The sequence below is a fragment of the Vanessa tameamea genome, chromosome 4 (genome assembly GCF_037043105.1).
Source record: "Vanessa tameamea isolate UH-Manoa-2023 chromosome 4, ilVanTame1 primary haplotype, whole genome shotgun sequence".
Taxonomy (NCBI): Eukaryota; Metazoa; Arthropoda; class Insecta; order Lepidoptera; family Nymphalidae; genus Vanessa; species Vanessa tameamea.
Window position 1 is genome coordinate 6,900,413 of NC_087312.1, and position 15,900 is coordinate 6,916,312.

The 15,900-nt window shown below is 30.1% G+C and overlaps 3 protein-coding genes across 5 annotated transcripts; 2 read left to right on the forward strand and 1 right to left on the reverse strand.

Moving 5' to 3' along the window:
• The first annotated feature begins 6,068 nt into the window (after window positions 1-6,068).
• On the forward strand, window positions 6,069-7,508 carry LOC113394607 (protein crossbronx homolog). The gene is made up of 5 exons (XM_026631995.2): window positions 6,069-6,273; window positions 6,376-6,440; window positions 6,605-6,705; window positions 6,794-6,981; window positions 7,092-7,508. The coding sequence occupies exons 1-5, from the start codon at window positions 6,185-6,187 to the stop codon at window positions 7,339-7,341; spliced, it is 693 nt and encodes a 230-aa protein (XP_026487780.1). The 5' UTR covers window positions 6,069-6,184; the 3' UTR covers window positions 7,342-7,508.
• A 407-nt stretch (window positions 7,509-7,915) lies between these two features.
• LOC113394610 (UPF0598 protein CG30010) lies at window positions 7,916-8,865 on the reverse strand. Its single transcript, XM_026632002.2, has 2 exons — window positions 8,650-8,865; window positions 7,916-8,468 (listed from the first exon to the last, which is right to left on the reverse strand). The coding sequence occupies exons 1-2, from the start codon at window positions 8,785-8,787 to the stop codon at window positions 7,950-7,952; spliced, it is 657 nt and encodes a 218-aa protein (XP_026487787.2). The 5' UTR covers window positions 8,788-8,865; the 3' UTR covers window positions 7,916-7,949.
• A 490-nt stretch (window positions 8,866-9,355) lies between these two features.
• On the forward strand, window positions 9,356-15,728 carry LOC113394574 (katanin p80 WD40 repeat-containing subunit B1-like). 3 transcript variants are annotated; one of them, XM_026631930.2, is made up of 16 exons: window positions 9,357-9,669; window positions 9,738-9,868; window positions 9,956-10,289; window positions 10,468-10,666; window positions 10,848-10,998; window positions 11,327-11,501; window positions 11,639-11,716; window positions 11,861-11,917; window positions 12,039-12,191; window positions 12,725-12,868; window positions 12,963-13,062; window positions 13,528-13,651; window positions 13,900-14,040; window positions 14,367-14,479; window positions 14,867-14,941; window positions 15,026-15,728. In XM_026631930.2, exons 1-16 carry the CDS (start codon window positions 9,639-9,641, stop codon window positions 15,279-15,281), a joined length of 2,262 nt encoding a protein of 753 aa, XP_026487715.2. In that variant the 5' UTR covers window positions 9,357-9,638; the 3' UTR covers window positions 15,282-15,728. The 3 variants fall into 3 exon arrangements, with proteins under 3 accessions (XP_026487716.2, XP_026487715.2, XP_026487714.2); XM_026631929.2 differs by having other exon boundaries at window positions 9,358-9,669; window positions 11,639-11,773; XM_026631931.2 differs by lacking the exon at window positions 12,725-12,868 and having other exon boundaries at window positions 9,356-9,669; window positions 11,639-11,773.
• The last annotated feature ends 172 nt before the right edge of the window (window positions 15,729-15,900 follow it).

Below are 15,900 nucleotides of genomic sequence, written 5' to 3' on the forward strand. Positions count from 1 at the left end.
CGATTCAAACTTTAAAACTTTTCAATTTGAGTAGTGATTTTATGATATGGTAGGTACCTAATGACACATCAAAATTATTGACTGTGACATCAATACAAACAATAACTTAGATATTCCTTGTTCTTAATTTTACTGATAACAAAGTTAAATGTATCCGTAAAAGGTCCTTTATAAACCGACCAGTCGTAACATTTAAAAAAAAACGTCTAGCATTAACAGCACTACGGCACTAGCAGATCTCCGGAACTGAACTTTAATTACATAAAGTCAAAAACTAAATGAAGCTGTTTGTTTATCCAATAGACCTAAATTACACTGCAGAGCGCACATCAAATAGCACAATTTTATAGCCGAGGCGAGCGTGCAGCGGCACTTTGAAAGCGAGAAGCGCCATCTCTTCCACATGTTTCCTCGAATTAATGTATGTTTTCTCTGAACAAAACGGCTGTCATAAAACAAGTAGATTACTACATAACACTATCGACTGTTTGTTTGTAATAAAAAACACATTTAAAAACGTTCTGGATATTTGTGAAATTAAATTATGACTGTAATATAATTACTTATACAGCAAATAGGTTAACTACAATATGATAATATACAAATTATAGAATAAAGTATAAGTAACTTTATTATAATTAAACTTATTGACATTGGAAGAGTAAACGATACCAATGCGAGATGGTCATAATTAAAATTTACAAAAATTTGATACACGTCTTTACAATAAATGTGAAGTAAATTGTAAAGATGAAATAAGTATTATTATTAGCAAACTAATTAGAAAATATATTTATAATTATAGTAAATCCTTTCACATTTAAATAATCCGATTGAAATTAACTTAATATTTACTTTAACAAATTGCCTCGTTCGGTTTAGTGGTTAGCTTAAAAGGCTGAAGATTTTAAGTGCCCGGTTTTCCATCCCGGGTTAGGCTATTCGACCCAATCGATCTTTCCGGTCTTCTTGGATTGCTGACCCATTGGATTGAGAATGTGAAAGAATAAACTATAGAGTGAACATGTTTTTCCGCACACACTTGTACACTATAATAGTCCCGCGCAGTTGGCTAAGTACAACAGCTGTGTGAACCTCCTAAAAGTAAGAAAGAAGTTTAAAAAAAAGTAAAAAGTATTAAATATTTAGGGGTATGGAATGAACATATTCAGTCTGATATCACGTCTGAGGAAGATTACTTATGTGTTTAAGAGTCTGAGAGCATCTATTGGACTTCACACTCTGAAGTCAATTTACTTCGCTTTTGTTCAATCTTTGATTTCTTACTGCATTACAATATGGGGTAGTGCTGCCAAGACCATCATGCTTCGGTTGGAAAAAGCACAGAGATTAATACCGAAGGTTATGATTTCAAAACCTATGCGCTTCCCTACTTCGACTTGACGCACAGCATATGCAAGGTGCATACTGTGCGTCAAGTTTACGTACTATTGACAATTCTGCGGAAGCATACGCATATGTCCTTCGATCCTAGACTTGCTCAGAATAAGCGTAGAACTGATCGTGTTTGCAAGACTATGTCACGTGTATCCTCCTGGACAGGCCAACAATACGTCTACCTCAGTTCAGTGCTGTACAATAAAATAAATAAAGACATAAATATTTATTCACTAAACCTTTTTTAATGTAAAATAAAACGAAGTAACTGGCTTCTTAACCTTAGTTACGATGAGACTGAAAACTTAATTAAACCTATAATCTGATGATCCCCTACCTTTCCCTTCCTTTTCTTATAATTATATATTACAACACAATAATTAAATATATGGTTCTGTATTTGTTTTCAATTTACTTTATTTTGGTTATTATTATTCTTTTAGTATTGTTATTTTTACAACTAATGTTATATTATTTTATTTCATTCATTATGTGACTTATTAATTTAAGTACATACACTAATTGTAATATAACTTCATTCTTGCAATTATTTTGGCGAAATCGATGTTACTATTTATTGATTTGTTTTGTTTTTGGTAATTTTTTTTTTTTTGATTTTTTAATCTGTTAATTCATAATTCTATTATGTTTTGTTTTTTTTTTGTACAAATATATTTAACAAATATGTGCAATTTAAGTGTGTGTAAATAACAGAGCAATGTCGCTTTGTTGGCGTTAATAACTGCACCACAGTTTTATACTATCGCAGTTATTATCGTTCACATCTTGTTTTTGTTCAATATTACGCTTAAATAAATAAATTATTATTAAATTATAAATAAAATTAAATCTTAAATTAAATCTTAATGAGTACTGACAATATTTGACACTAAACGTTGACAATAATATTATATTTAAAAAAATATATAGACTATCTACACTGATCCGTTAACTAGGAAAACGGATTTAAAAAAATATGAGAAGAAAATTAGAGACATCTCTATTAATTATAAGCCACGTGCAAGATAATCCCTTCTAATAGAGGGCGTCCGTCGGCTTATCCTGAGATCATCAGGTGCTCTAGCCGTGCGCCGCAGTTAGCCCTCCACTACTCTTTATAATACTTTCAATGCGTGAACACACATTTCACTGAGCATTATTAATTACAAACATATTAGAATACAGTAGACCGCCAGAAGCATTACTCAATGTTTTACATATTATATAAATTTACACATAAGCATTTAACATAAATACCATTGTGTTGTTGGAATAATTATACAGTCATATTTTTTTTACATATATAATATTATTAATATATTAAAATAAGTAAGTTAATAAGTAACCAATAAAAATATTCACTAATACTTATATTAATTATCATTACTTCACTACCAAGTAACAATTTTATAGATGTAACGAAGGAAGATATGATACCTTAAAGTAAGTATTTGTTATAGTACGACACAACTTAGATGTAGCATCGTCAAATTTCGTAAAATCGATCACATCCGAATCATGTGACTTCAAAATCACGAATCTTTATTTATTTGTCATGCGAAAATGATTTTAATGCAAACGTAATAATTGGTAATAATATATAACCAAATACATTCGCCAAATTAATGATTGATTGTTTTTTTTTTTTAATTTATCGATGCTACATTTAAATTGTGTCATATTATACGAATGTATCAAATCATTAAAAAGTAGCAAAATTGTCTGCAAGATCGACTCTGACACAATCTCATTATCTTTGATTAATATTTTGTGTCATTGCCTATTATAATTCAGAGTTTGACAGTACGCCAGAATGCTATGTATGAGTAGGCTCTATGGAGGACAGTTATAATAAATAATTAGTATATTATACACTTAGTGAATAAACAGTTGAGGCAGACTTATAAATTTAATAATTATACATAATAATACAGTATTATAGAGAGACCCATCACGGCCCAAAAATTGAAATGATTAAAAACAAATTTTGTAATTCCATTAAACGTGGAGAGGATTAAATACCAATCTCTCAGGTGACGATTACTTTGATAAGACTTATCATCGTTGGACATTACGTTACATTTAACATCACTAAATTTTCAGAATTTATATCCAAATCATGAATAAACCAAAAATGTTTTTTTTATTTACCCAATATGTATTATGTCACTATTTTTATCAGGGAACATCATAAGTTGGCCAGTTATTTATAAAAATTGACTTATCCTTATTTATTCTAATAGTATCTATAATAAAAATACGAAAGTGGTACATCAGAATAAAAATAATAATATATATTTTATCTCCAAAACAATATTATTCCTCAGGGAAGTTTATTCAATATCTATAAATATATTAAAACATTAAGTCTATTTAGTTTTATTCCTTTTATAAAGTTATTTTTAGGGTTCCGTAGCCAAATGGCAAAAAACGGAACCCTTATAGATTCGTCATGATGTATTCTGTGAACCGCATTAAGATTTTCACACAAAATAGAAAAAAAAACAATAAATTTTGGGGGTTCCCCATACTTAGAACAGAACCTCAAATTTTTTTTTTCATCAAACCTATGCGTGTGGGTTATCTATGGATAGGTCTTCAAAAATGGTATAGAGGTTTATAAAATCATTTTTTTCTTAACTTAATAGTTTGTGCGAGAGACACTTCCAAAGTGATAAAATGTGTCACTTCGAAACTAAGAGAATGATAAAACTAAAAAAAATATATAACACTAAAAAAAACATATGGAATATGTAATTACCATGCAAACTTCTATCTAGTAAGTAGTTTTTTTATAATACGTCATAATTCGTAAACCGCAATTTACCTTTCATTCAATCAATTCAAATAAAAAATTTAATTTCATAAACATAAGCCTTGTTACTTGCTGCTACGGAAACCTTCATGGGCGAGTCCGTCTCGCACTTGGCCGCTTTTTTTGCATCTTACTTCGATTTTATAAAATTATTGACTTTCTTCAAACTTTCAGTCTATTAATTGATGTAAGATTTTTTATTTAAATATATGCCCTTATATAGAAATACTACGCCATTTCAAATTTCCGATTATGCATTAAGTATCAATGAAAACTGTACCGACTTCGTTATGAAAAATGATAAAACCACACTTATTGTAAAATATGATGGTTAAACTTATACTTAAAAAAAATATTTAGTTATTATTAAAATTATTTTTAACATTTAATCCTAAGATAGTCGTAGGAAAAAATTAGATATGATATTTTTATTTAAAATTTTAAATAACAAAATTGATTGTTCCTTTCTCGTTAATAGCTTTAGATTAAAGATTCCGACAAAATATCCAAATAATCATTTTCTAAGGCGGTCAACAGTTATGAGTGCTAACTCGTCAATACCAAGAATAAGGCAACTTTATAATAACCTCTCTGAATCTGATCTGAATAGCACCTCTCTTGCTGAATTCCGAAAATCAATCCTTGTAGCTTTAAGTAAAGTTTAGAGTAAAATTATAGTATGTTTGGTTCATTTTTTCATTTAAATAAATATTTTTAGATAATAATTATTTTGTAATTTCATTATTATATTATATATTTCATGTCATAGCCTAATACAAATGTTATAAGTTGTTGGTAAAAATAAAGGAACAAAAATATATAATTAATTTAAAATAAAGTGTTCTGCGTTTCGTAGCTTCATACCTAAACGTGAAAATGTAGATTGTAATAAATAACTATTATACGTATCATAAGTGTTTTCGTAACTGTTTAAGGGTTAACATTTTTAAATTAGTTAACTTGTGTGCAATTAAGTAATGTAGATATTTTCCATTGTTAGCAACTTATGTAACATTAAGTCAGAAGTTACACAATCAAATTAATTAAACATTTTATATCGACGTTTACCGCCTCCGATACAAATGCCGTTATGTAGAACAAAGTATTTCTTCAAGTATAATATAAAGTAAGTTTTATATTGGTAAATATTTGGGCGAAGTACAGTTGAAACTGTTGCAAATAAGTAACAACAGTCTCTCAGCTGAACAAAAGCTTCTTAATGAGAGGTTTGGAGCTTATTTTAATACAATCAATCAATCGATCAGCGTGTGGCATAATATCAATCTAACCGTGCAAGTATCTTCACATTAATTTTACACACAATCTTCAGTTAAGACTAATGTTTTTATCCTCTGGGCCGTCTGTACTAAAGAAAAGTTTTATTAAGTCAGTTAAATTTAGTGTACTTGATATGAATAACGTGATAATAAATGACTAAATATTAAACAATAGGTAAATTATATAAATATGAACAGCATTTTTCTCTATAATTGTCTTTTAATAAAACAGCAAAGTTTAACATGATCACTCTCGACATTATCCTTGGAAATGCTTCCTTCCTTATAGGAAAAATAACACTCATCATCAATAACCCTTAGTTTAATAAAGATAGACCAGATGTTATGCTATTAAAAATATATGTGCGTCTTAATTTGACACAGGCCAAATTACTACAAGAGATAACACAATTTTACCTAAATATTTTATTTGCATAACCAATTATTTATTTGCAAGTACCATTTTAAATATTTAGCGCTCATGTTTAGTTTTTAAACAGGCGAAATATATAGATTTCAATGCAACATATACCTAGGCGATGTTGGCAGCTTTGACTGTCATTTGTCATAACTATCTGAGTGATAATTGTTGTCTATAGTAGGTAATAAGTATTAATTATCAATATTCCTTTAACAAATAACAATACGCTCCTCTATTCAGATTATAAACTTTAAATAATTTCAGTCGCTATCTATGAATGAAGATACATATGTAAACGCTAAAAACATGAAGGAAGGAGGATATTCTATTTTCCATCAAGAATACATCATCATGGCAGAATAGTAAGTAATTATAAATAAATAAAGTTAAGGTATAAAGATTTATTTCAAACACAAGTGATGTGATTTGATAGGATTTACTCTAACACTATTATTACATTCTAGTCGTATGCTGCAAACTGAAAATTTACCTGGCATTTATGTCATACCGTCCCATGAAAACTCATTTCGTAAGTATTTATTGATAAATCCATTCCTTCCATCATGTGTCTCCTTGTTTTGCAACATAGTAATTCAATTATAACAAAATGTTTTGCAAATAAACAACAAATAAAATCAAAAAACATATTTCAGTTAAAAAAATATAAAAATAACTTATTTCATTTATTTTCAGTTTGGTATGGTGTCATATTTATTCGATCGGGTACTTATGGAGGAGGAGTGTTTAGGTTTACTTTAACTTTACCTGAAAAATTCCCAGATGACACAGTTCCTGTAAGTTTACTAAAATCCTTTAACAGAACTAAGTATTTTGTAAAACTTCAAAGTATAAATGATAGTAATCAAATGTTTATTTTTTTAGACTATAACTTTTACTTCACAAATGTTTCATCCAGCAATAGACGCTGTGACTGGTATTCTTAGCCTGAGTGAAGTTTTCCCACAGTGGGATAGGAAACAAAATCACATTTGGCAAATCCTAAAATACTTGCACTGGATATTTCATAATTTGAATATGAAAGTACCAGCCAATAATGAAGCTTCTACACTGTAAGTTTTAAATAAAATTTATTAAAATAATTGTCATGTACATAAAGTATGAAGTAAATTACTTGGGTAACTTGTAAAATATATCATAATATATTTTGTATTTCTTACAGTTACAAGACAAATAGAAAATTATTTATTGATAAGGTAAAAGAAAGTATAGCCAATAGTAATGAGCATATATATGACGAACCTCCGACTGAAGATAAGCATTACATAACATTCAAACCCTATGATGCGAATGTACATGACTCTGCTAAAAACATGATGTTAAAGGTTCCTGGTGGTAATGAAAGTTCACATGGTATTTCATGGGTACAATCTGGATCTTATCAATCTTTTTCTAAGGATGATACTGCATAGCAATTGACATACGATTTTTTTGTTAACAATATCACAAAGCACAGCCATATGACAAACCTGTGATAAAAATAATACATATTTCAATCATTCATGTTGTATAAATTTGATATTAATATTCAACATGTTAATAAGTAACTATTAGCTATACATATTATACAGTATTAACTATAAATGTTGGTTAGTGGGAGATTAGTTCTCTTACTCTTTGGAATGTCAAATCAATGAAGACAGAAACACTAAATATTTTTAAGTAAGCCTGTTAGTTTGTAATAAGATTTTCAATAACTTTTTTATTTAAAATCTAAAATATATTTGTTCAACCTGAACACAAAAATATATGGATAATATACATCACAAATGTTTAAAGTGTACAAATAGAAGTCTTAAATATTTTCATATATGCAAAATTGTTTCTGTTTTTAAAATATTTTTATAGTACACGTTATGTTAACCTAACTTTTGCACATTGTTTAATTATATTTAATACCTTTTCTTCAGCCAGAAAAAAAGGTCAACACATTATTTACAAAAATGATGTTATGGTTATAATTTTTATAGATACAAATGTTTTAGCTTATACTTCTAAAATATTACACTAAGAATAAGAACTAATCAGGGACAGTTCTTATTTTAATATTATGTTTATGAACTGTTTCTGCAAACCATGATTGATCCAATTGATAATTTCTGTCCTTCCAATTAAAATGTGTTGGGGGTGCATTTTCTCCATTATCAAACGTGAAATACTTACTTATTTCAATAGAAAGTTTAGATCTAACAAGCCCAATACCTCCATATTTATCATCAGCAGGATGGTAGACTCTACCAGTTTCAGGTAACATGTAAACTTTTTCAGGTTGAAATTGAGACATTAACGATTCACCAGCATAGCCAAATGTCAAAAAATCTGTTTCAGGGTTTCCTTTAGTTATGATATGTGTATAAACAATTGGTAGATCGTCACATCTTATATAATTCCTCTCTCTTCCGCATAAAGATATAAAAGGAAATTCATCTTGATATTTTCCAGTTTTATTTAATCGAACACGCTTAAAGAAGAATTCTAAAAACTTCTTTTCCTTAAAACATGATGTAAAGTTTTTCATTCTTGAATCATCTAAAAATAACTGTAAAAGACAGTTAAACTGAATTTTATTATTTTACATAAAAATATTCTAAAAAAAAGAAATAATAGTTAGTTCTGTTTGGGTATACATGTAACTACATTTATTTGCGCATCATAAAAATAATATTTAATTCATAGTTATTTTTAATTACTAAAAATAGATACGATCAAAGGTGACTTACCATGCCTTGATGATCAATAAAATAAAAATATTCACGAATTTTTGGTTCAGGCTCTTGACCTTGTACATACTTAAGTAAACGTTTTTGTATATTTATATATTTTGTGGGATACGCTAAGGACCTACGAATGAAGTTCATTATATTAAATGCTTACAATAACATATCAATAATCAGCTGTCTAATAAGTAATAACAAGGTAGGTACTAGTGTTGCATATCGATAGTTAGGTGTTAGCGACAGTCTATCGATAGTATTGTCACGTGTAAATATTATCGATAGTATTGCAAAAATAATTACTTTTAACCTAAACTATCGATAGTCCAATATTATCAATACAATCGCTGCTACCAATAGTATTACTTATATATATAGGTACTATCGATATCCTGAATAGTTTTCAAAGTTAACTATCGACAGTCAAACTATCGATAGTTGTGCAACGCTGGTAAGTACATACTATGTATATAGGTACTAGAAAGTCTGTATCACTTTTTGACATTGACGTTTGATAAAATTTAGAATCGATTAAAAAAAATTGCTAAATCGATTCATCAATATTAAAAACATATAATATAATATGTTACTTAATTATTTATTTAGTAAATTATTTAAAATAATAATATACTTTACGAATAAAATTATCATTTAAGAGTTTATCGGTTTTTATGTTCAAATCAGATACGAAAATCTTTACTCTGTATACATACCTAGTCTATTTCTAGAACTGCACCTCTCTCGACTCCAAGTAATCTCAGTATCCACTATCCATCACTAATTTACCATTAATAAATAACAATACGTGAAACCAAAATTTCATTTTAACTTACATTTTTCAAAATTGTTATGCATGTGTTATGAATATTGTATAAATATGGACATTATTTAAAATGTAAATCTCTGTGATGTTGATTAAGCTTTAGAATTTTACATATAGTTAGTTAAAATCACAATAAGGTTACATATGCCATATAAGGAATGTTTTAATTAAAATGGATACCATACGGAGATCATGGAAACTACGTACGTACTTATATACATATATTATTAAAATACCTAATATTGTATACTTTAATCCAAATAAATTGCAGAAGAGTTTGTTGCTCACAAGGCAAATGTCAACTGCCTGGCAATGGGACACAAATCCAACCAAGTTTTGGCTACTGGAGGTGACGATAAAAAAGTAAATTTATGGGCAATAGGAAGACAAGGTTGCTTAATGGTGAGAAAAGAGAACAAAGTGAAATAACTGCAAGATTAAAATAGGATGATGTGTTCATGTGGATTGATATTTTATTGATACTTACAGAGCTTGAGTGGACATACAACACCAGTAGAATGTGTGTGTTTTGGACATTCAGAAGATTTAGTTTGTGCAGGTTCACAAACTGGTGCTTTGAAAATATGGGATTTAGAGGCAGCTAAACTTCTGAGAACATTTACAGGACATAAAGGAGCCATAAAGTGTATGGACTTCCATCCTTATGGTGATTATTTAACAACAGGCTCTTGTGACAGTAACATTAAATTATGGGATACCAGAAAGCGTGGTTGTATTGTCACATATTCTAGTCATCGTCTTGCAGTCAACAGCCTCCAGTTTAGTCCAGACGGACAATGGATAGCATCTGCATGTGAAGATGGTATGTTTGAATTAATTAATTATGTAAAAAAAACCTTCTCTTTACATAACTAGCAACTTAATATTAATAATATAATAATTTGTATATATTTTTTATTGAAAAAAGCTTAATTTTTTACATTTTTTACATCTTTTTATTTATTTATAAATGTCATTAAGGTATCATTGAATTTTTTCAGGTTTAGTAAAAGTATGGGATGTGAGAATTGGCAAAGTTTTGCAGGAATTTGTAGAACACACATCCCCCGTCACTTGTGTAAAGTTTCACCCCCATGAATTCCTCCTTGCTAGTTGTGGTGCTGACAGAACTGTCAACTTCTGGGACATGGAGAAATTCCAATTAGTGTCAAAATTTGAGAAGGAAAACACATCTATTAGGTTATATATGTTATTTATTATCTAAAATAACTATTAGATAAAACTACAGTCAATATATTTGATTTAAACATTGAAATTGTGTATTTTCTTTCATAAAATTATATTCATAAGTAAGAATTAAAAACACAGTATCATAAATTTTAATATTGTATTCCTAATACATAGCCTTAATTCATTTCAGACATATGACATTCAGTGATGATGGTGCAACATTATTGGGTTGTGGAAATGATGGTCTACATGTTATAGGCTGGGAACCAGCAAGAGTTCTTGATACAGTTAATGGCCACTGGGGACAAATACATGACATCACAGTAGCTCAGACACAACTTGTAAGAAATATTTAACAATTTTATTCATTTGACTAATTTTTACTACTATAAATATTATTAAATTTAATCACAATATAAAACTTCAAATATCAATTACAAGACTACACTATATTTATACAAAAAAACTGTTTAAATAAGAAAAGTTTTTTTTTTTCATAAATAATATCTACTGATCAAGAAAATTTCTACCAAGTAGTTTGAGCTGCTTAATATTACCTATTCAATTGTGGTTTGAATGGAAATTGAAATAAATACTTACTGCAGTTATTTTTACTTTAAATTTAAACTTAAATTTGTGAAGTTATATGCTACTTCATATTTGTTTCAGATTGCTGGCTCATTTCATTCAACATATGTAGTTTTATCAGTCGTTGATCTCAATAAAGTGCATCCTTTCGGTGGCCCGCCTCCCGTCGCTTCTACTCTCGTAAGAGATCTCTCGCCTTTCCAAAAAGGTCATTCTGTGCGCAAGAGTTTCTCTAAAGAAAAACCTCCCAAGGAAGGTAAGTTTTGAACTCTTTGATAATGTTGAATAGCCAATCATATAATTGATAAAAATGTTGGCCTTCACATATACTTAAAGTAATTTTAATTGATTTAATTTTATTATCTACATTATATTTTTGATGTTTATTTTTAGTGCTGCACAGACCCACATTATTAGATGAGAAGACAGCAGAAGAATCCACCTCAGGAACAGAAGCTGATGAAGAATCAGGTGCTGTAATACCTAATTTAAATGACTACACTGAAATTTTTCGACCGACCAGAGCTTGTGAGTAAAAAAAAGCTAGACTCTGTTAGCTCCATTGTCATAAAAAAAACAATATTATTGAAATTTATAATATATATTTTTTTCCAGTGAATAGAACACCACCGCCGGCGACTAGCTTATCGTCCGAAGATTTTTCAATGACTGGTATTTTTAAATTTATATTTTTTTATCAATATGGAATATCGGAGACAATTCGTTCAAGCAAACTATTCATACGGTTTTTACATATTTGGAAGTTAATCGTCATGGTCTCCAATTTGTTTAGGGGAGGAGGTCCCAGCGAAGTCCATGGCTACAAGCACAGTGAGCACGTCGCTGCGGGAGTTGTCGCTGGAGCGCCGCGCCGATCTCACCTCGCGCATTCCCACCGCCAAGGACCACTACGCACAGATAGAAAAGAAGACCCAGATATTTTCCAGTAATTGTTTACATTTATTTTGCTATTTTGTTTATTAACTAAACTTGAACAATTTTTTTTCTGATGAGGTTTAATCAAATTTTTCTTAATTAGTGGTTTAGTAAGTTTGTTAAGTTAGTTTAAGTGGTAGAAACAAGTGTATTATAAGAAATATTAACCATTTCACTACATTGCCAATGTAACACCAACCTTGGAAACTAAGATGTTATGTTCTTTGTATCTGTAATTATAGTGGCTATCTCATTCTTCAAATCGGAACACGAAAGCATTGCTATGTGCAACCAAGTAAAACCTTTTATGTGGTTTTTATTTTGTATTATTATTAATTTCATTATTTCCAAGATTATTCGTTATCTCTTATATCAGAGTTGGCAATCAATTAAAACATACAAAATTGAACTGCAATGTGCAGGAATAATTTTGTGATGTTAAAGGATTACATTGTGAGGAAATCGAGCAGTGGAGAAGTACTGTGGAATAACCTCCCTTTATAGGAGATTTTGACAACCTGTTACATTTTAAATTTTGTGCAGGGATGATGGACAACAACAAAGATGAAAGCGTATTTACTTCTAGGCAAAATACTACAATGAATGAATTTACTGCAAATGCCCTAACAACTTCTTCCTTAAACCGACACAATTCATATAAAGAGACAAAATCTACCACAGATTTATGTAAGTGGTAGTTATAACATCATTTTATTTTACTCATTAATTTTAATTAAATAGTTGATGACACATAGTAACGATTTCTTTTATAAATTTTCAGCTTCCAATAATCTTCGTCAAAGTAATAGCGAGATGTCATTAGGCCCTCCATCCCTTGGGCCTAGATCGTTATCATTCACGAGACCACCGAGCCAAAACAGGTTAAAATAATTATTTTTATACAGATAACTTATTAACTACAAGACAATTAACTAAAGCCTATTCCAATCGAAGAAAGGATAAGGTTAAAAAGACAATTTGCTACTAGCTCAGCTATATTGCAGCTACTAACGGCACTTAATGAATATATCTTTCTGTAAATTACAACACTTTTCCACCCACCTACTTGTATCCATTTTTATTTAACTTCTTAAGTTCCGATTATAGTTTAGTTATGATATCGCGTCAATTAGATGTAAAATGTTGTTTAATTGGCTAATGAAGTTGGAATAGGCTATCAATTATACACATGAACGTTTTATAAAAAAATATTATTTAAGAGCTTATCCAGGAAATAATTGAAAGCTAAAAAACAATGTCAACGTAATCAACTGTAAGTAGAAATATATGAAGAAGTCAATGAATAAATAAATTTATATAAGCTATTAATGATATTTTGGTCACAGAACGAGGACCGAGAGCGGCCCGCGCGAGAGTGTGGCGGCGCCGCGCGCTGCCGAACCGGAGCCGGAATTCGTGCCCTACTCCATCGACAGGCCCGTTGGCCTCGACCTCGACGAGTTTCTACCCGTATGTAAAAAACCCTTTTGAACTTAATGTGTATGTACTTTTTTATTATTTAAAATAAGCAAACTGGTGATTATTCCGCCTGGTAATGAGAGATCAAAGCACCGCCAATCATGGGGTTGAGGTATTATGTGTGCTCGAAAGTGTCCCCTTTAAACAAAGTAATATCGGTAGAATAAGTCGTAAATGACTGTTAACCAGATGAGCCAACACAGAGCAAATAGTCAGATAACATTTTAAAACCTGCGTAGCGCGGACTGACAGCGGGTGCGGGACGGAGGGGGGCGCGGGGAGCGGGCGCAGAGCCCAGTGAGCAGGAGGTGCTGGGCGTCATGATGCGTGGACATGATTCTATGATGGCCGTGTTAGCCGCCAGGCAGCGTGCTCTACAGGTATGCCTCAATACATGCTTACAATAATTCAATTGCATATGATATATGATAGATCTGATCACCTTATAACTCTTACAAATGTTATTGGACATCCTTTAACTAATTTTTAGTGCAACTTTCTTAAATTGTGATAATTCGACAATTGAAGAGCATAGAATAGATATTACAATTTACATTTTAATTCACCTATGTTAGATTCATTGAAAATGTACATCTATAGTTTTAATTCATTTTTTATTTACAGATTATACGACGTTTTACTTAATAAATAATACTTATTAATCTGATCTGTGTAGATACTATATTCCATATTTTTTTGTTTACAGATATTCCATTCAGTAAGAATAAACAAAAGCTTAAAATCGGCTTTAGAATCTGTGATAGCTTTAGAAGATGCATCTGTGATTTTGGATATATTAAATGTCATGGCACATAAACCGTAAGTACTTGTTCATGCCTTGATATCCATTAATTATGTAAATTGTTTGCAAGGTTAATAAGTATTAGATTTTAAAAACAACATTTCACTGTTTGACAGATATTCTCTTAATATTATTAGATCAGCCTGTGTTTTGGCTTTTTGCACCATATTTTCATAGCAGGAAATACTATATATCTATGCAGGTTTCCTTATGATGTATTTCTTGCCTGCCTGAACAAAAGTTAAATTCTAAGCAATAAAACAATCTGAAAATCAGGTATGGCTTGGTTATTTTCACCCACAATGTTAGGTTAAGATCCACATGTTGTTTTCCATGGTTAATTTTCATTTAATTAGTATTTTTTGTATGTTTCAAGAAAACACAAACATATACTTTTATTTCAGATCATTATGGAATTTGGACATTTGTCTCTTAATGCTGCCTAAAATATTTGAATTGTTACAAAGCAAATATGAGTCGTAAGTTAAAATCCCTTTACACTTTCAATATTTCCTTACTTAAGTTACCATATAAAAATAGCAATGATAATAAATACATTACAGATATATGCAGTGTGGGTGCAATGCTCTACGGCTGATTGTGCGAAATTTTTCGTCAGTTGTTCGTGCCAACGTCAGTGCACCTGTTCGAACTCTTGGGGTAGATATACCAAGAGAAGAACGTTACACCAAATGCGTACAAATACATCAGCTACTGCTTGACATACGTGCCTTCCTTCTCAAAAGGCAGACCCTGCAAGGTCGCCTTGGAGCTGCTTTCCGTGACCTACACACATTAATGCAACAAGGGCTCGACTGACGAAATAGTTCAAATGTCCCATGGAGGACATTGTATTTTTAACAGTCAATACATTGGACAGTTTTATACAAAAAAATCTGAATTTTGAAGTGTACTTAAATTATAACATGTAAGTTTATTAATAATTAAAAACTAGATTTGTTAACATTGCCGTTATAGTAACAAAAATGCCATATACATACATTAAATCAATAATTTAAATGCACAGCATGAACACTTGGTGTTATAAAATTTTAAACAAAATGGCACTGTTAAAATATAAATATTAATATTAATAATTACAAATATGGTACTTTCTTGATTGATAGAAAATTAACATAATCTCATTGTTATTTATATCAAAATTAAAATGTTATTTATTGGTGTATATTCAATTTACTAGACTGACATTAACAATTTTAAAGTGTAATATTAAGGATTTGAATAAATAAATATTGAAGATTGAAATTATTGTTTAATTTATAGACCTGCAGAGACTGATAATCAGCCTGTAAATTTCCCACTGCTGGGCTAAGGCCTCCTCTCCCGTTGAGGAGAAGGTATGGAGCATATTCCACCATGCTGCTCCAATGCGGGTTGGTGGAATACACATGTGGCAGAATTTCGTTGAAATTAGACA